Genomic DNA, 20,009 nt, shown 5'->3' on the forward strand with positions numbered 1-20,009 from the left:
CCTCGATGTTCTTAAAATACACCACACCTCTCTAATTGTTAGCTCTTGCGTGTTTATTCTCTGTTCTTGAAGACATTTGTTTCCTCTTTTCCTATTCATCCTTCAAATCTCCGCTCCTTTTTAACACTATGTTCCTTGAAAATGAGGCCTTTTTCATCTTATTCATCTCTGTATTCCGTGGTTAGAACTCAACAGATCATCCCTGAGCAAATGAACGGTGAATAATTTCTTGGCTGTAAGTTGAAGATCTAGCCTCCCTCAACACTTGCATTAATGCTTTGTATACAGCCTCTAAAAAGAACTCCAATGGCTTTCTCTGTTGTGTTAAAATAGACAGTGGCTGCTCGCAGTAGGCAAAGCTTCAGAAAACATGAACTTCTAACTGTATTATTCCTCTATTTTTAAAAAAGGACCCATGGGTGTTCTAAGTCACATTTGAGGTTTGAAGCCTTCTATTATTTAATTTTAATTATGTTTACATAAAGTGCATTCTGTTTCTTTAATATGGAAATGACTACAGTTGTTTTTAAACTCATTAGAAAGGACTCATTTAACTACGTATACAGTCATCCATTGGCATCTGCTTCAAAGATGCTCAAATGCCTTATAGAAAATGGTGTAGTATTTGCATGCAACCTACATACATCTTCCCATATACTTTAAATCATCTCTAGATTACTTATAATACTTAATACAATGTAAATACTATGTAAATAGTTGTAAATACAGTATAGATGCTATGTAAATACCACGGCAAATTCAAGTTTTGCTTTTTGGAACTTTCTGGAATCTTTTTTTTTCTGATTGTTTTTGATCAGTGGTGGGTTGAATCCATGGATGGGGAACCCGTGGCTACGGAAGGTTGACTGTATATTGCTATTTAATTTCACTGAGAATTAAATAAGCTAACACTTATAGGTAATTTTAAAAGAGTTTAAGATTAATAATAGCTAAAAGGAGCACAATAATTTCTTAATCCTCAAGCAGGTAAATATTCTTAGCTAATAGGTTAAATTATTGAAGCCAATATGATATAGTATTACATGTGAACTTTAAAAGCAGGTTTTTTTTTTTCCTTCTTTGCTGTACACGGGCCTCTCACTGTTGTGACCTCTCCCGTTGCGGAGCACAGGCTCTGGACGCGCAGGCTCAGCGGCCATGGCTCACGGGCCCAGCCGCTCCGCGGCATGTGGGGTCTTCCCGGACAGGGGCACGAACCCGTGTCCCCTGCATCGGCAGGCGGACTCTCAACCACTGCGCCACCAGGGAAGCCCTAAAAGCAGGTTTTAAAAACATTGGGTTTTTTTCTCTCCTGTTCCATAATGAAAGGAACATCCTTGGTTACATGTTCTTATGTATATCTAGGGAGATACAATTTCATCAATAATTGTTTTTTCTAGCCTGCAGCCTACTTTCACCATTTAATACTGCTCAACAATATCAGACCACCTTCTAATTTTTACTGATTTACAATACTTACAAAATTGTTCTTAAAATGTGAGAAAAATGTTTGAATGTCTAATTCTCATTACAAGGAATAAATGATTTTTGGTTTTATTTTTAAAATAAAATACATATACTTTTATCTAGGTTTTTCATAAAACTTTGTTGCAAATAAAAAATAATTTTTTCTCCTGTATGTGTTAGAAATTTTTCCAACATGGTGGTGGGGGGGGGAACCTGAAAATGTTGAGCCAACTTAAAGTAAACTTAGATTATATAGGTATTTGATTGAGTTAACTGCTGCCTCCTATATATTCATCGTAAGCCCATTGCTGAGTAATAGATTAGATAGTGGTCATCAAGAATTTTAAAAAGCACTGTGTAGTGATTTACAAGTGATCTGTGCCTTCTCACACATTATTATTTGAATAGAAACAATGCTAGGTCTATACGAGCAATAAACATTGGTATCCCCGTTTTTAATGTGAGAAAACTGAGGCTCAGAGAAAATAATTTATATATGTCCCATGTTACACAGCTAGCATGAACCCAGGTTTTTTAATTTTAAATTCCAGAATGATATGAGGAAATGAGTGTGGGTTTTAGAATTATACAGACTTGTGTCTAAGTTCTGACCACACATGATGAAAATTACTTATCTCTATAAGTGCTATTTGTTTAGAATTTCTCTTAGTGGAGCTAACACTATCTAACTCATAGTGAGTTATGAGTTATGAACTATGTTGTATAATGTACGTAATGTGACCATTGGCACATGCTATTCAATTCCAATCATAGCCTCATTTATTGAGCCCTTTTTGTGGATCACACATGGTTCTTCATTGTTTACATCTATTAATTTGTTTAATCCTCTCAGCAGTCTTGTAAGGCAACCTTTCACAGAAGAGGAAACTCCTCCAACTAGGGGTTTGATTTGCCCAGGGTCACAGAGTGGTGGAGCTGAAATCTGAATTCTGCAGTCTCACACAATAGCGCTCACCCTTAAGCACTGTACTACTTAACATATTAGATCTAGACCCCTCTATTCCCTTATTATGTGCCACCATGGCCTCAATGACTCTGTTTTCCAGGACTCTGCATTCAAGCAAAACTTCTTAAGCTAACTCTTTAGTATATACCAATTTCAGGGACATAATAATGGACAGCATCTGATGTAGCAAAGAAATGTGACTGATGTTTTTTAGAAAAGAAATCCCACTTTAAAAATTAAATTTAGTAGCATAGTGTACGGTCTGAATAATGACTTTTGTTATTGATACCCAGGAAAATTACAAACAAAGAAATGGATGTATTCATAGAATAGGGTTATATCACGTACATAATATGTGACTTACTCAAAAAGGAAAACTTGCAACTAACTCAAGAACTTATTCTTTCCCAGGAATGATTTCTTAGTTATGCCAGACAGATGTCTGTCATCACAGAATAATTCTTTTGTTTATAATTTTAAAAAATAGTAAATGGATTTACTGTTTAAAAAAAGGTATATTGTTAATTGTTTCCATATAGCTTTGCGGTATTTTCTTTTGTTTTGGTCTTTGCTGTCACATATGAGATTTTCACTCACGATCCCATCGTAGAACAAGTGATCTCACACGATTTCTTAGTTTAGTGTTTTTGACACAAACTGGTCATCAGAACAGCTAAATTTATGTAGATTCTCCTGGTTATGGGTTCATTAAGAAATAGTTGAAGAGATTTCATAAAAAATGACTTTCTCCTCAGGAAATTAAAACTCTGAAAGAGCTGAATTTTCTCTAGTATTAACAATGACAACTTAAACACTTTTCAGAATCAGCTTTATTAAATAATAAAAAGTTATTAGTAGAACACCTTACTACTGAGAGTGAAAATAAGCAAAATCTATTTAAAATTTTTTTGCCAAAAATTCATTTAGTTGGTCTGCACCATTATTTTTGGACTTAACACCTACTTACTAACCTCCCAGAAATCTGTATTTCATGGAACGCATTTGGGGGGAGGTATATCCCTTCTCTGAATTATTATATCATTTATATTTCAATAAATATTTTAGAGTAGAATTAGTGTTTTGAAACTTTATGAAACACCATAGGAAATGATAAAAAAAATGGCCAATCTGTTAAACAATTTATTCTCCTGGATACTATTTTTTTGCCAATTATCAGCCTTAGCTGTTAAACCATTTAGTCATATGCCAGCTCCAGTTACAAGGAATATGTGGCATAAGAAAAGGGGAATCAGTGTGAATTAGCCATGTCCAGTGCTATGTCCATTTTGGTTTTGACCTGTCAAAGTTAGTCGATGCAGTGGAGACTTAAGACACAGATGGCCTTTTAAAGATAAAACACTGAGGAGCAACCAAGTATCAGATCTGGGCAGGGTAACAACTGCAAAGTTCTAGAACAAAGCCAGGCCTCTGACTTAAAGCAACATTCCCTATAACTCAGCTCTGCTAGGCCAAGCAAGCCTATCTGATTGGTGACGGCAGAATCCTGCAGCAGCTGTTGACTCAGGCAGAGAAGTGACACATTGTGGAGATCAGCTTGAAATGCCACGTGGTTGTGGATTACTGAGAAGCAGTGGTAGAAGGCAGGTCCGCTGAGCGTGTGGCCCAGGAGAGAAGACCCAGTGGTTTCAGCTGTGTAGAGGGAGGCACCCTGGGGCAGACTCATCCCAGAGGCTAAAGCTGTGGAGACAGAGAGATGTGATCTATAAGGACTCACTCATCAGACTTGGCTTTGAATGAAAGAGTCATTTCATCCCACACAGCGAGTTGTAACAACCGCTTACCAGCAATGATCAAATCACAGCAACAGCATTCAAGTTCAGGAAATAATGAGATAATTTTAAACCCCTGGGGAGTTTAAGACGCACTCAATGACAATCTTATATCCTGAAATTTCTCCAGGACACCTTCTTATAACGGGGTCATGGAGTCTTAAGTTCCCCCATTAAAATGGGCAACGCTTAATTCTGCATTGGATGCCAAGGAAGACAGCACATTTTCCACAGGAAAATGCCAAGTCCTCACTGGGCAAGCTTGCTGATAACTGACACTATCAAAGCTTGAACTGATATGGCTGGGGTAGGTTCTGAGCAAACTGCTTCAGAGTTTTGTAACTAACACCATATGTTTTACACAGTCCCCAAACACAAGTAGACAAAAGCCATTCACAATCTGCTCCAGATTGTCTTGTGGATTTTATGGCTAAGGACTGAATCCCAAGCTAATAGTCACAGCAGGGGGAAAAAAAAGTAGTGATTTATAAATTAGGGTGCAGTTGTCTTCCGATATAAAGGATGCCTACTCTTGTGTATGCATTGGTACAGGAGGTCAGCTGCTTTGAGCCGCCATCACCCCTGCTTGCCTCCATTGTTTCTACTGCTTGGAAACCCATCAGCCCCCATCTACCTGTTGAACTCCAATATATTTCCAGTTGTAATCTCCTTTGTAAAACAGAGTCGATCACATTCCTTTGTGCCAACCGTGTGTCCAGAACAATTTTCATGACAGCCGTTTAGCACTTTATACAGCAATTGTGTGTTTACATATCTGTTTTCTCTGCTAGAACTTCATGAGGGCAGGGGCTGTGTCTGGCTCATGGAGATGCTGAACAAATGTCTGTTAAAGGAATCAGTTGAAAAAAAACAAATGAATAAATGTCATAAACTATAAACTTCTTTGGAGAACTGAAAACACATGACAAATGAGTACTGATGATTTTGAAAATCATATGAAAACAGATATGTTCCTTGATGATAGGCAGTAACAGATAAGTATTCATTGTCTACTGTGGGAATCAATGTGAAGTCTTTAGTTAATAATTAATTTCCTAATGTGCTAGTAATGAAAAGTAAAAAAGCATTTGAGTAACAAAACATAAGCTGGAGGGCTTCCCTGGTGGCACAGTGGTTGAGAGTCCGCCTGCCGATGCAGGGGACACGGGCTCGTGCCCCGGTCCGGGAAGATCCCACATGCTGTGGAGCGGCTGGGCCCGTGAGACATAGCCGCTGAGCCTGCGCGTCTGGAGCCTGTGCTCCGCAACGGGAGAGGCCACAGCAGTGAGAGGCCCGTGTACCGCAAAAAAAAAAAAAATAAAAAACATAAGCTGGAAAGGTACTTGGAGGCTTTTCTTCCACCAGAGGGAATAGATTTGACCTGAATCATACACACTCTTGCCTAGTCCCACTTTTGACCAACTGTAAGCATTTAAAGTACAGCTGGTTATGTTTAGGGATGCCATCTGTAGTCATGAAAAAAGAGTCTTCCCTGATGAAGAGTTAATTGGTCTAAATGTTTCATAAACATGATCTTTATGTCTGAGTACAGTGTGTTTTGTTTTATTTTATTTTGTCTTTCAGTCTATGAAGCAGGGGTTTGAACTCAGATAGACCCGTGGTTCCAACTTTAGCTACTCTACTTACTAAGTATTTACTAAGGTGCTTGATTTTAGAAAAGCTTCCACAAAGCTCTACAAATCTTTATGTCTTCATCTGTTGAATGAGGATAATATTCACTTCAAACAGTTGTAAAGATTCAATGCAGTAGTGTATAGGGTGTGCCTTCCCCGGTGCTTGACATAACCTGAGTTTTCTATAAATGGCATTTCCCTTGATCCTTGCCAACTGACCGGGAGATTGTTATCTCCTGAAGAGTTAGTCCATAAATATAGTAGGTATTTCTTTAGCCTGTGGACTGTCCTCCCACAATTCTCATGATTTTTAAGAGCACAACGATTGTAGATCAAACTTTATGGGATATCCGTGAATGCCAGTTAGGTGTGACTACACAGAGCCATTGCTCTGCTGTATGAAAGAACCTCCAACAAAACTTTTTAAAAGCCTTTGAATGATTAAAACGTTCCATCATCAGTGTATTTTTGCCCTTCAAGAAAAATCTAAAACATGGCGGTCAAATTACACTAACCTTTTAACTTTTAATATTAATTCTAGAGTTACAGAAAGTTCCCAAATATCCTACCCAGCTTCTCCTAATATTAACATTTTACATGACGATGGTACTTTATCAATACTGTCAATAGTAAGAAGTTAATATTGATACAGTATATTTACTTAACCAGATAAATTATATGGATTTCACTAGTTTTTCCAATGATATTCTTTTTCTGTTCCAGAATCCCCAATTGCTTTTAGCTATTATGTTTCTTAGTCTTCTCTAATCTGTGACACTTCCACATGACCTTGATACTTTAGAAGAATGCAGGTCAGTTATTTTGTAGAATGCCCCTCAGTCTGGAATTGTATCTTGTTTTCTTCTCATTAAATGAAGCTCAACATATGTGGCAAGAATACTGCAGAAATGATGTGTTTCTCATGATCACTTGATGAGGGTAGTATTGGCTGGGTTGCTCCATTGTAACGTTACAATTTTCCCTGTGTAATTAATAAATATCTTAGGGGGGATGACCTTTAGACTGCTGCTAGAGTATTTTTAGAGTATTTTGTAAAAGTCTGATTAACATGTATTAAAATATAAGACCAGGGCTTCCCTTGTGGCGCAGTGGTTGAGAGTCTGCCTGCCGATGCAGGGGACGCGGGTTCGTGCCCTGGTCCGGGAAGATCCCACATACCGTGGAGCGGCTGGGCCCGTGAGCCATGGCCGCTGAGCCTGCGCGTCCGGAGCCTGTGCTGCACAACGGGAGAGGCCACAACAGTGAGAGGCCCGCGTACCACAAAAAAATAATAATAATAAAATAAAATATAAGATGACACAAAGAAAGGACTTGCCTGTCATAGCACAATTATTTTCATAGGTATCTAATTTTTGCATTGGTAGGATATATTTATACTAAAAATTAATATTAACTTTTTATCGTACAATATCATAGCAGTTTGGATGTTCAGTTTTGAATGTATCAGCATTTTATTCTAAACAGAATTTAGATACATTTAGCATGATTTTGAGCTTAACTGTGGATGTATAGGTTGCTGATTAGTGGGTAATCTTTAAAAATACTATTTAGTGCTACACAATTACTATTAAAGCCTCAAAGGAGGCAGAATTTATAACTTATGACATGTAATGATAGAATTATTTTAGAGCCTAACATACTCCCCCCAAGTTTTAAAATCTCACAGTTCTAAGGATCGCTGTATGTGTGCACCTGTGTGTGCATGTATAAGTGTGTGTAGGTGTAAGTGTGTTTGTGTAGCAGTTACCAAGATGAATATAGTCAGGGAGTGCCCACATGGTGCCCAAAACTACTGTAACTGCATATTTTATTAAGATATTCAACTCTATTTGTGCCACTCAGATTTCCTACCAGAGCTACATTTTTAAAGATCACAACCTCATATACTTTATTAGTAGACTACTTATAAGTGGGACAGTCCATGTTGAAATACTTATAACAGCAGTTATGTTCACTATGACTGATCCATATATCCTTGGAAGACCTGCTTGCTGTTTTATATGTGGCAAACATTTGTTATGTTTGGTGTCACATTATTGATAAATACGCATCTTTTATTTTATTTATTTTTTTTTTTGCGGTATGTGGGCCTCTCACTGTTGTGGCCTCTCCCGTTGCGGAGCACAGGCTCTGGACGCGCAGGCTCAGCGGCCATGGCTCATGGGCCCAGCTGCTCCACGGCATGTGGGATCCTCCCAGACCGGGGCACGAACCCGTGTCCCCTGCATCAGCAGGCAGACTCTCAACCACTGCGCCACCAGGGAAGCCTGCATCTTTTAAAATATCTCTGTAGCCTACTGCCTATTTCCACTCACTACTATTTTTCTTCAGTCTACCAATGATCGATTTGCTCTCTTGGAATATGAAATAAGTTTTTCTTTTTGTCATTGTTATTGTTATTGTTCTGTCACTTCCCAAACGGATCCAGCTTCTGCAAAGTATGAGAGAGTCCATCATTGTACATTCAGCTCCAATTCCATACTTCTTTGTTCACAAATCAAAAAGAACTGAACGTTTTCAAATATTCAGACATATAAATTCATTCTCTTTTTCATTTGCATTCACATCTACCCTTCTGGATTCCATCTGGAACCCAAACCAAAAGTGTTGAAAGACCACAACAAAGGCTGCTTTCCTTGGAGTTTCTAGCTCACCGGAAGTGGGAAGCATTAGTCATGTCACAGGCCCCACGTAACTAGATTTTCCAGTCCAAATTCTACAAAGCCTGGAGACTCAGATGTATTTCTAAATTGAGAATACAGGGTGCCTTTCAGAATGGACTCCAGCAAGCAGGATCACACTGGCCCCATCCTAGTTAATTTGGAGACCATCTAGATTAAAAAAGAGAAAACTACATATTATCAGTTCAGGGATTTGGAATGCATGAGAAGTATAAAGAAGTATTCCAAATGTTGATGTCGTATTTATACGACAAATAAATATAAATTTATTTGACTAGAACTAATTCATCTGCTTATAATTTGTTTCAATTTCCTTTGTGAGTTCAATTCATAGGGGACTAAAAATTCTTAGGTAGTATAATGTACAGCCACATTTCAGCTGATATTTTTTAAGGAAACAAACACACGCAATGGTGTTATATGGTGGTTCATTACTACTTGGATTCTAATGTGTTTTAAATAAGACTATGAACTCCAAACACAGATAGCAACTCAAGCTGCATATACAATTCTGCTCTCCAACACCAAGTTCCATTGTTTTTTAAAAACAATTAAAATTGAAAACCTATTTGTAAACTCTCACTAAAACAGGATAACATCTAGCATTGAAACACATCAATTTTTAAAGCAATATTGTTAGAGATCTCTTCTGCACGAAGTGCAGAATGACTTGGCTAGCTACTTAGTTTCATAAAAATTGAAAATAAGGCAATTATATAGGTAAACTTTGTTCACTGCAAATATTTTATTACAACAAACTAAAGTCAAAATGTCCCCTACTCCTCAGTAAAGATGTTTAATGCTGTACTGTCCCTTAAAAGGGCAGCTGCTTAGTAAAAAATTTTATAAGTTTTATAAAAGGGAATAGAGTTTAGAGATTTATCTGATAAGAACCTTTAAACAGAAAAAATTTAAAGAAGCTTAGTTCATTGCCACAATCCTAAATTTTGTGTCATTAGAATGAGCCAAGGATTAGAATCATGATTCCAAAATAAATTTACGGATCTCTACTTACTTCCTATCATGGTCTCCAAACACTGCCCACTTGGAATTTGATTGGCCATGTTTTCACTCAGTTCTAGATTGCTGCATGCTCCTCTTTCTACCTGGAGTATTTACTCAACTCCCTTGTAGTTATGTTTCCTCTAATAAACTGTAAACTCTGTGAACACAGGACAGTATTAAATGACTTTGCAGGCCCATAGCCCTTCATGGACTTCAGAAGGAACCAAACCTGCCAATATCTTGATTTGGACTTCCAGCCTCTAGAACTGTGAAACAATAAATTTCTGTTGTTCAAAGCACCTAGCTTGTGCTACTGTGTTACAGCAGCCATAGGAAACTAATATACTTTCAAAGGAACTATCAGTCCTTTTCTGATTTTCTATTTTTTACTTTACGATTTTAAATATTATTTTCTTAAATTTGTATTTTTTTTAAAAAGTATGATTCATACCAATGGTAAAAATTTTCAGAAAAAGTTCATTTTTGCTTCTCCATCTCTGGCCTAACGTCCTTAATTTTCCAAGAAAGCCACTATTCAGCATTTCTTGTGCACCATTCCAGAAGTTATCTGTGCACAGTCAAGCATGTATAATTTCTAGCCCTTTATTTACTAAATAACATCAAGATGTATATAATGTCCTGCAACTTGTTTATTGCTGTTAATAATATACCTTATATCTCTCTATATATCTTTACTCTGCCTCCTTCTCTTCTAAGAATTACAGAATGTTCCATTATGCAATGTACAACTTATTTAACCAGTTCCCTGTTGATGGACACTTAAGTAGTGTCAAGTTTTCTATTACACGAAGTGCTCTAGTAAATTTCCTTGCACATGAATTTTTGGAGAATTTACCAAGTATGTCTGTAGGATTAAGTCTTAGCAGTATAATTATATTTGTGAGATATTTCCAAATTGTCTTCTGTAAAGCATATAAATCTCTTTGAATATGAATTTATATGCATTACATTCTTTTTTTAACATCTTTATTGGAGTATTATTGCTTTGCAATGTTGTGTTAGTTTCTGCTGTATAACAAAGTGAATCAGCTATATGTATACATACATCCCCATATCCCCTCCCTCTTGTGTCTCCCTCCCACCCTCCCTATCCCACCCTTCTAGGTGGTCACAAAGCATCAAGCTGATCTTCCTGTGTTATGCGGCTGCTTCCCACTAGCTATCTATTTTACATTTGGTAGTGTATATATGTCAATACTACTCTCTCACTTTGTCCCAGCCTACCCTTCCCCCTCCCTGTGTCCTCAAGTCCATTCTCTACGTCTCCGTCTTTATTTCTGTCCTGCCCCGAGGTTCATCAGAACTCTTTTTTTTTTTTTTAGATTCCATATATATGTGTTAGCATACGGTATTTGTTTTCTCTTTCTGACTTACTTCACTCTGTATGACAGACTCTAGGTCCATCCACTTCACTACAAATAACTCAATTTCATTTCTTTTTATGGCTGAGTAATATTCCATTGTATATATGTGCCACATCTTCTTTATCCATTCATCTGTTGATGGGCACTTAGGTTGTTTCCATGTCCTGGCTATTGTAAAATAGTGCTGTAAATGAACATTGTGGTACATGTGTCTTTTTGAATTATGGTTTTCTCACGGTATATGCCCAGTAGTGGGATTGCTGGGTCATATGGTAATTCTATTTTTAGTTTTTTAAGGAACCTCCATACTGTTCTCCATAGTGGCTGTATCAATTTACACTCCACCAACAGTGCAAGAGGGTTCTCTTTTCTCCACACCCTCTCCAGTATTTATTGTTTCTAGATTTTTTGATGATGGCCATTCTGACTGGTGTGAGGTGAGACCTCATTGTGGTTTTGATTTGCATTTCTCTAATGATTAGTGGTGCTGAGCATCCTTTCATGTTTTTGTTAGCAATCTGTATATCTTCTTTGGAGAAATGTCTATTTAGGTCTTCTGCCTATTTTTGGATTGGATTGTTTGTTTTTTTGATATGGAGCTGCATGAGCTCCTTGTATATTTTGGAGATTAATCCTTTGTCAGTTGCTTCATTTGCAAATATTTCTCCTATTCTGAGGGTTGTCTTTTCATCTTGTTTATGGTTTTCTTTGCTGTGCAAAAGCTTTTAAGTTTCGTTAGGTCCCATTTGTTATTTTTGGTTTTATTTCCATTTCTCTAGGAGGTGGGTCAAAAAAGATCTTGCTGTGATTTATGTCATAGAGTGTTCTGCCTATGTTTTCCTCTAAGAATTTTATAGTGTCTGGCCTTACATTTAGGTCTTTAATCCATTTTGAGTTTATTTTTGTGTAAGGTGTTAGGGAGTGTTCTAATTTCATTCTTTAACATGTAGCTGTCCAGTTTTCCCAGCACCACTTATTGAAGAGGCAATCTTTTCTCCACTGTATATTCTTGCCTCCTTTATAAAAAATAAGGTGACCATACGTGCGTGGGTTTATCTCTGGGCTTTCTATCCTGTTCCATTGATCTATATTTCTGTTTTTGTGTCAGTACCATACTATCTTGATTACTGTAGCTTTGTAGTATAGTCTGAAGTCAGGGAGCCTGATTCCTCCAGCTCCGGTTTTCTTTCTCAAGATGGCTTTGGCTTATTCGGGGTCTTTTGTGTTTCCATACAAATTGTAAAATTTTTTGTTCTAGTTCTGTGAAAAATGCCATTGGTAGTTTGATAAGGATTGCCTTGAATCTGTAGATTGCTTTGGGTAGTAGAGCCATTTTCACAATATTTATTCTTCCAATCCAAGAACATGGTATATGTCTCCATCTGTTTGTATCGTCTTTAATTTCTTTCATCAGTATCTTATAATTTTCTGCATATGCATTCTTTTCTTCATGAAAAACATTCAGTTTTAGGATCACTGTGGTATGTAAAAGATGATTGCAGATGGGTTATGCTGTAATGATTTATCGCTAATCTATACCTCAGATAATTATTCTGTAAATGGTCATTCTGTGTCTAATACTGTGAATCACACAATAGCTACTATTTTATGGCTGGCTGATTACAATACAAGGAAAGCAGTTGTTAAGTTTAGAGGCAATGTGAAGACAGAAAATTATTCATCCTTTTGAAACAAGATAGTGAAATTAGCTCACCAAGAACTTTGTCTCTTATGGGAAAAGGAACATTCTTGATCTGGAAGAGGACTCTGCCTTTCTGCAGGGAGGCAACCGTGCCAATATTGTCAAGTTTGAGCAGTCACTTCTGGCTTATTAGAAATAGCAGCAGTCCAGGGTAAAGAAATGGGTCCCTCTGGAAAATCTGGGTGCCACAAGGAGTAAATGTATATTTTTAAATTTAGAATGTGGACATTTTTCATTATTTAGTGGAAAAAAGGGAGAACTGTTTGATCTTAAAAGAATGATTCTATGTCACCAAAAAAGTAGGTAAGGTTTAAAGTTACCTACTAGATCAAATAGTCCAATTTGATGTTGCTCTAAAAACATAGCAAAATCACATTAAAAATGAAAAATACTACTAATTCATTTGTGGCCAAATACATCTGTAAAAAACTAAATGGGCTTCCAGAGGAATTGGTAACAAGAACAGTTGGTCATGTATTCATGGGTAGGGCAGAGGGTGAAGCCAAGGGCACCTAAATATCTTTTGTTGGTAACTACAGCATCTCATGAAAAGTTAAGCAAATTTTTAAAATTATGTACTAAACATACATACTCTGCACATGTTTGAACAAGAAAATCCATTAATTATCTCATTGCACTCTGTTGAAAGCTATGACAGTCCATTCAGGAATTTGTGAAGTCTCCAGCAAAGGGATACACTCTAAATGTGGAGATTTCTGGGTAAATTTTAAGCTTCTCTGCTAAATACTACCTTTTCCATGTATCTACACTCAGGGGCTCCAAGAGATGACATGTAAGGCCAGAAGAGCTATTATTCATTTTGTTGAATATGCCTGAATGTGACTAAATTACTAATCAGGCCAGTGAAGAAAGAATGAGATATGCTAATGAGTTTTTCCCTTTCAAAAATTGTTTAATTTTTTTATTAGTGGGGTTTATCACTTTTAAGATCTAAAGGGATTCTCAAAGTTTCATGTGGCCCGACAATAGGTTTCACAAACTCTTAGAGGAAGAGAGAAGTTTGGCTGCATATTATATTTCCATAGTGGTTTGACCAAGTAAGTGTTTGTTTTTCTTCCAATGCAAGAAATGTAGAGGCAGGCAGCCCAAAGTCAGCATTGCAGCAGGTTTACAGCATCATGGGCGTCCTACTTTCTATCTTTCTGCTCATGGTTTCCTCATGGTTACAACATGGCTGCTCCTCCTTCAGGCTCACATCCACATTCCTAGCAGAAATCGGAAACAGAGTGACAAAGAAAACATGGCATCAGGGAAACAAAATTTTTCCAGACATCTGTAGCCAATTTCCACTTATATTTCTTTGGCTGGAATTGTGTCACATGGCCATGTTTAGCTACAAAGGAGACTGGGAAATAGAGTTTTGTTTGTTTGATTTTTTTAATGCTAAACACATTGCTCCTTCCAACAAAACAAAGGTCTTTCTACTAGAAAGGAAGAAGGGAGAATGAATATTGTGTAGGCACCTCACATCATCTGCTGTGGTATATTCTCTCTACCCTTCACCATTTTATATTGAGAAAACTAGATCAAGTGACTTACTCAATAGCACACAGCCAGTTCATGGCAAAGCTGGACTACAATTCATGAGTGCAAGTATCATAGGGCTGACCTGCTGACAATGGAAGAACAGGTACCCCGTAGGAGCCTCCATCTGAGGTAGAGATAGCACCACGCCGGGGAACAATCCAAACGCGAAGACAAGGCCAAGATTCTAAGCAGCCGGAGCGGTCACCCTGTCTGGCTCCCACTTACATTATGCTTTTCTGTGTTCTGCATTATGTTTCCTCTATTATAATAGGCTCATATGTGGGATCTTGGGTATTCAGTAAGTGCAAACATTGAACATTTAAAAATATTATTATTCTCTATTGCCAGTCATTTGTTTCAGCACCTTTGAAGTCAGGTCAGAACGTGCTTCTATATTATTACAATAAATTTGTTTTAAACTGCACCGAAGAGGATAATTAGAGCAAATAAGATGGAGTTCAGTTCAGGATTAAGAAGAAACTTCTGATGATGAGCTAGATTATGTTGCTTGAAGTCAAGTACCTGCATTCTAGCAAGGCACTTGGCAGGTTCTAGGTATTAAATCAATACCTTTCCATTTGAAAGCTGTATCCAGAATTGCTCAGGACCACATCATGGATTATCATTCTTCCTCTGAGTAGGAGTTTGTAGCAGATAACCTTGGAGGTGCATCTCAAGAAAAAAAATGTCATGATTTGATTATTAAAATATAGATCGTCAACATAGTTTTTTTAATAATTTTTTTTGCCTAAGATGTCAGATAAACCCTTTTCCCACCTTGTGACCTTTGACATGCAACTCCTTCTTCTTGAAATTCTCATCCCCCCAATTTTTCACATCCTTCAGTTCAGATGTCATTCCTCAGAAAGGCTGCCTGTGGCTAACATATCTGAAATAGCCCACACCCACTCATCAGAGATTGAGTTTGGTTGCCTACAGGATAAGCCATCAGCACACCTAACAATACATCTTTCTAACTGACTGATACAACCAATGACTTGTTCAGCTTCGAAGATACACGCTGGGGCTTTGGCATCTGGGATCTAGACTTTCTGATGCCCTCCAGCAGAGTATTAGGGCACAATCACACACACACACACACACACACACACACACACCACAGAGACCCCAAACAATCATCTCTAGACAAACGTTTATCTAAATCCAGACTTTTAGAAATGTTTCAACATTATTTGCATTGTTAATAAATTGAACGCAGCACCTCAGTCTGAAATACCTGAATTTAGATGACTTTGCCGCATGTTCACAATGTGCTTCATGTGGAATGTATTATTCTGGAACAAAACAAGGTCTTCAGTTTTTTCTTAATTATATGCCTGGGAAACTTCTCCATCTTTGTTCATTTAGATCTATCTTTATACATGTTCTTTATGCATTGCATGAGGGTTTTTCTGGAGGAGACTCTGAAAAGTCTAACTTTGGGGCTATGGAGTCTGTGAATTTTTAATTTTACTATAAACTACCTTCCAAAGTAGCTGAACTAATTTGTACTCCTTATCAGCAGTATATAATGGTAATTATTTCTCCCCACCCTCCCTAACATTTGATATAAAACATTTTTTTTCAATCTGATAGATACGTAATGCCATTTTTCTGGCAAAAAAAGGTCTAGTCTCCACCAAAAACAAATGGATAGATAGATGGATAGATATCACACATACATCAACATATATCATTCATAGATGTTTATTCAGACTAAATCTTCTCACATCATTATAAACTTTGTTATTTTTAACTGCTTTATTATAATGAACATTTTAATACAAATCACAATTCTAATTTTAATCAGTTTCCTAAACTTCAATTTCAGTCATGAATTAAAAAATGAAAATTTGTATACTAAGTCAAAATTTCAAAAAGTCGCACACTACCTCCATTCCTTTTCTTCCTTAATATCCTGGACCTTTTGGTATGAGATCTAGGAATCTGAGTTGATGGTTAGGATGTTTGAAAGTCTGAGGGAAGCTGACCAGAAATTGCTCATTAGAGGCAGAGGTACAGAGCAAACAAGAGGTCAGAACAATTATTTCTCTCCATTACTGAGAATTTATAATATAAAAAGGGGGACAACTAACTGTAACATTTTACACATTCAACGAATATTTATCATTATCTTCTGTATGCTAGGGACTGGGTCTGTGGGAGCAAAATAATTATCCATTCTCATGGAGTATTCAGTCTAGTGGAAAAGGCACAAGTAACCAGTGCAATTACCAAGTGGTGAAGAGTATGAAGGAAACAAATGATGCCAACAGACAGTAACACATAACTGTGCTACTGTTTCAAGAGACCTAAAACACAAAAAGATGCTCTCCATACAAAATTAGGAAGAAAGCATTCTTCAGAGTGATTTTAGCTTTTTTTTTTTTTTTTTTTTTTTTTTTGCGGTACGCGGGCCTCTCACTGTTGTGGCCTCTCCCGTTGCGGAGCACAGGCTCCGGACGCGCAGGCTCAGCGGCCATGGCTCACGGACCCAGCCACTCCGCGGCATGTGGGATCTTCCCAGACGGGGGCACGAACCCGTGTCCCCTGCATCGGCAGGCGGACTCTCAACCACTGCGCCACCAGGGAAGCCCGATTTTAGCATTTTTACCTGGTCTTAATTGTGGTAGACTGAGAGAACCCGGTGAAAAGAGTGGCAGTGGAAGCTGGTGAGGTGGGATAGAGTGAAACAGGACAGGTACAGATGCCAATAGCTTTGTAGGATAAGCTAAGAGAAAATGAGAGTGGGACAAACTGCTAGAGCAGAGGAGAGATTTCAAAGCCAACGAACTGCCGCTCTCCAATGCATATGGCAGACTATGGGAGGCATTGCTTAGTACAGAACATGCCTCCCTAATGAATTTCATTGCAGTGAGCTGTTACCTACTTTTATAAATATGTGAAGGTGTTTTAGATAAAATATATGTATTTGATTCCATTTCTAGCATATCATAGATCCTTAATAAATGTGTGTTGAAATGAAATTCATCTGTTAAATTAATATTCTCCCCAAATATTTCCCATTTCTTTTTTCACATTGAGTCTTTTCCCCTTGATATATTGTCCTCTATTATACTACGTTATATTTTTAATGAGTCAACAACACACAGGTATATTTTTAAAGTAAAATTGGCATTTATTTCTTTAAAAATTGGCAGAGCAGTAACATGAATATCAATGCCAAAATAAAGATTAACTTATCATTAGAATTTATTAATATGAATCCCCTAATGGAAATAGCTATTAATAACAAAAACAACTATTGATGAATAAAAATCAAGAGAAGGGTAAACAAGAATTGCTCCCTTTTATCCAAAAGTTATTTGGCACAAAAAGTCTTGTTTTGTAGATTTTATTACTACAGGTCAGGTTAATTACTATACAGCTAATTTTTATCATTTTAATGCAGGATTGTGGTTTGCTGATTCAACCAGAGGAAACCTGCGGGTTACAGCCTATTTCTTCTGACTACATTGAAGCTATTTCACAGCCGGGACTAAAGACCTGTCCATCTGGGGACACAAAAGGTGAGTATTACACTGGATATCATTTCTACTTTTTAAAATAATCCTTTAATATAGATAAGTAGTAGATGTTTTTTTTATTAAACTATTCTTGTACAAAAAAATCAAGGTAATATGATACTTTTTCATTAATATGAACAACAACACATAAAATTAATGTAAATGCATTGTTTTAATATGTGAAATATTTTGATTAATCTAATGCTTTTCTTTTCATCCTCTGCTCTTTGCTTAGTTAATGCATATTCACCTTTAGATTTCAGCCAAAAAGTCACTTGTACTGTAATGCCTTCCTTGAGTCTCTGACTTGTTTTCCTTATTACATATTTTCATAGCACCCAGTGTTTTTCTTCCATGGCAATTTCCTCAATTATTTAAATGATTAAATGTGTAATTGATTGTTTGATGTCAGTCTTCCTGGGCTGTCAGCTGCATGAGGGCAGGGCGTCTGAGTTGTTCACACTCTACCAATTCACTTAACACTATACTTTCCACAGAGTAGGTACAAAATAAGTTGACCTTGTGAACCCAAAGAACTGCAAAGGATACAAGTTCAGATTTAAACCATTTCTTTTAGTTAAAAAAAAATCTTTGGGAATGGTCACTAACGTCTCCCATATATTGAGCCTGCATAGAGGCAGGAAAATCATGATGTCAAATTCAAATTACAGCGTTCAATCCTGCCTACGCCTAGGGCAGACCTGGAATGAGGCACTTTGGTGCCACTGTCTACTTCCCCTGTTTCTTTCCTTCCCCAGCACTATTCTTTCAGTGGAGGCTAGTGGGGTTAAGCCAAAGCTGGAACTAAAAATGCCTCCAAGGCAGTAAGAGGAGGAAAGAGCATCTTCTCTGTGATTCCTGGTTACTACTCTGGCCTCCTGACCCCAAGTCTCCCTCCATCTAAAAAGTCTGAGAAAACACTCAGGAGCTTTTCTACCCTTGCCATGAACTTCACACCACAGCTTGAACAGGAAATGAGTTTCACAAATGGGTGGGACAAATTGCAATTTGGCATGCACGGTTAACAAACGTGGGCATTTCTTGAACATGTGTCCTAAATAATAAATTACAGTCAGTGCATAGGGAGGAATTTACCCATTATGGTGTGTCAGGTGGTATGATTTATGATTCTTGGCTAAATGAGATATATACTCTTATATACAAAGGAGACACCAATGTGTCTAGGTATTTTTTATCAGATAACAATTTATGAGAATCATAAAAACAACTTAATTTTGTTCCTCCTACTGAACCGAGTCAAAAGTTCTTCAACAAAAAGTTGAAGATACATTACTGAGATTCCTCAAGAAGTGGCAGCTTCTTCTGTCTGTTAAACTTGCAGTAACTTATGCCAGGCCCTGTTCTGAAGCCATGCCTGGTCCTTACAGGAGAGGCTGCCATAAAACAGGGGTCTTGGGACTTCCCTGGTGGCACAGTGGTTAAGAATCTGCCTGCCAATGCAGGGGACACGGGTTCGATCCCTGGCCCAGGAAGATCCCACATGCCGTGGAGTAACTAAGCCCACAAGCCACAACTACTGAGCCCACGTGCCACAACTACTGAAGCCTGCATGCCTAGAGCCCATGCTCTGCAATAAGAGAAGTCACCGCAATGAGAAGCCTGCGCACTGCAACTAAGAGTCGCCCCCGCTCGCCACAACTAGAAAGCCCGGGTGCAGCAATGAAGATCCAGTGCAGCCCAAAAATAAATAAAATTTAAAAAACAAATAAAAAAACCACAGGGGCCTTCTGGTAACTTGAGTAGTTAGGCCTCTTTAAAAAAAAACACAATATTGACACCCGAGTCAAGTCCATATTCCTTAACCTGACAATAATCTGACCTCTCCTATCTCTCCCAACTTGTCCTAGCCTCTTTTTCTTCTTTTTTTTTTTTTTTTTTTGCTCTGCATTGGGTCTTCGTTGCTACGCATGGGCTTTCTCTAGTTGCAACGATCAGGGGCTACTCTTTGTTGCGGAACACACGCTCTAGGCGTGCAGGCTTCAGTACTTGCAGAACATGGGCTCAGTAGTTGCAGCACGGAGGCCCTATAGTACAGGTTCAGTAGTTGTAGTGCACAGGCTTAGTTGCTCCACGGCATGTGGGATCTTCCCAGAACAGGGATCGAACCCATGTCCCCTACATTGGCAGGTGGATTCTTTTTTTTTTTTTTAGCAGATTTAATCAGTTATACATATACATATGTTCTCATATCCCCTCCCTTTTGCGTCTCCCTCCCACCCTCCCTATCCCACCCCTCCAGGTGGTCACAAAGCACCGAGCTG

At 37.8% G+C, this 20,009-nt stretch overlaps 1 protein-coding gene across 3 annotated transcripts in view; it reads left to right on the forward strand.

Annotated features, from left to right (window-relative positions):
- CPED1 (cadherin like and PC-esterase domain containing 1) overlaps window positions 1-20,009 on the forward strand; it is a 320,724-nt gene that overhangs the window by 252,034 nt on the left and 48,681 nt on the right. For all 3 annotated transcript variants that reach the window (XM_081244675.1, XM_081244676.1, XM_081244677.1), the window contains exon 16: window positions 17,613-17,730. In XM_081244675.1, the coding sequence (XP_081100801.1) occupies window positions 17,613-17,730 (118 nt within the window). The remainder of the gene's footprint in view (window positions 1-17,612; window positions 17,731-20,009) is intronic.

Source organism: Mesoplodon bidens (assembly GCF_964165515.1).
Source record: "Mesoplodon bidens genome assembly, chromosome: 9".
Lineage (NCBI taxonomy): Eukaryota > Metazoa > Chordata > Mammalia > Artiodactyla > Ziphiidae > Mesoplodon > Mesoplodon bidens.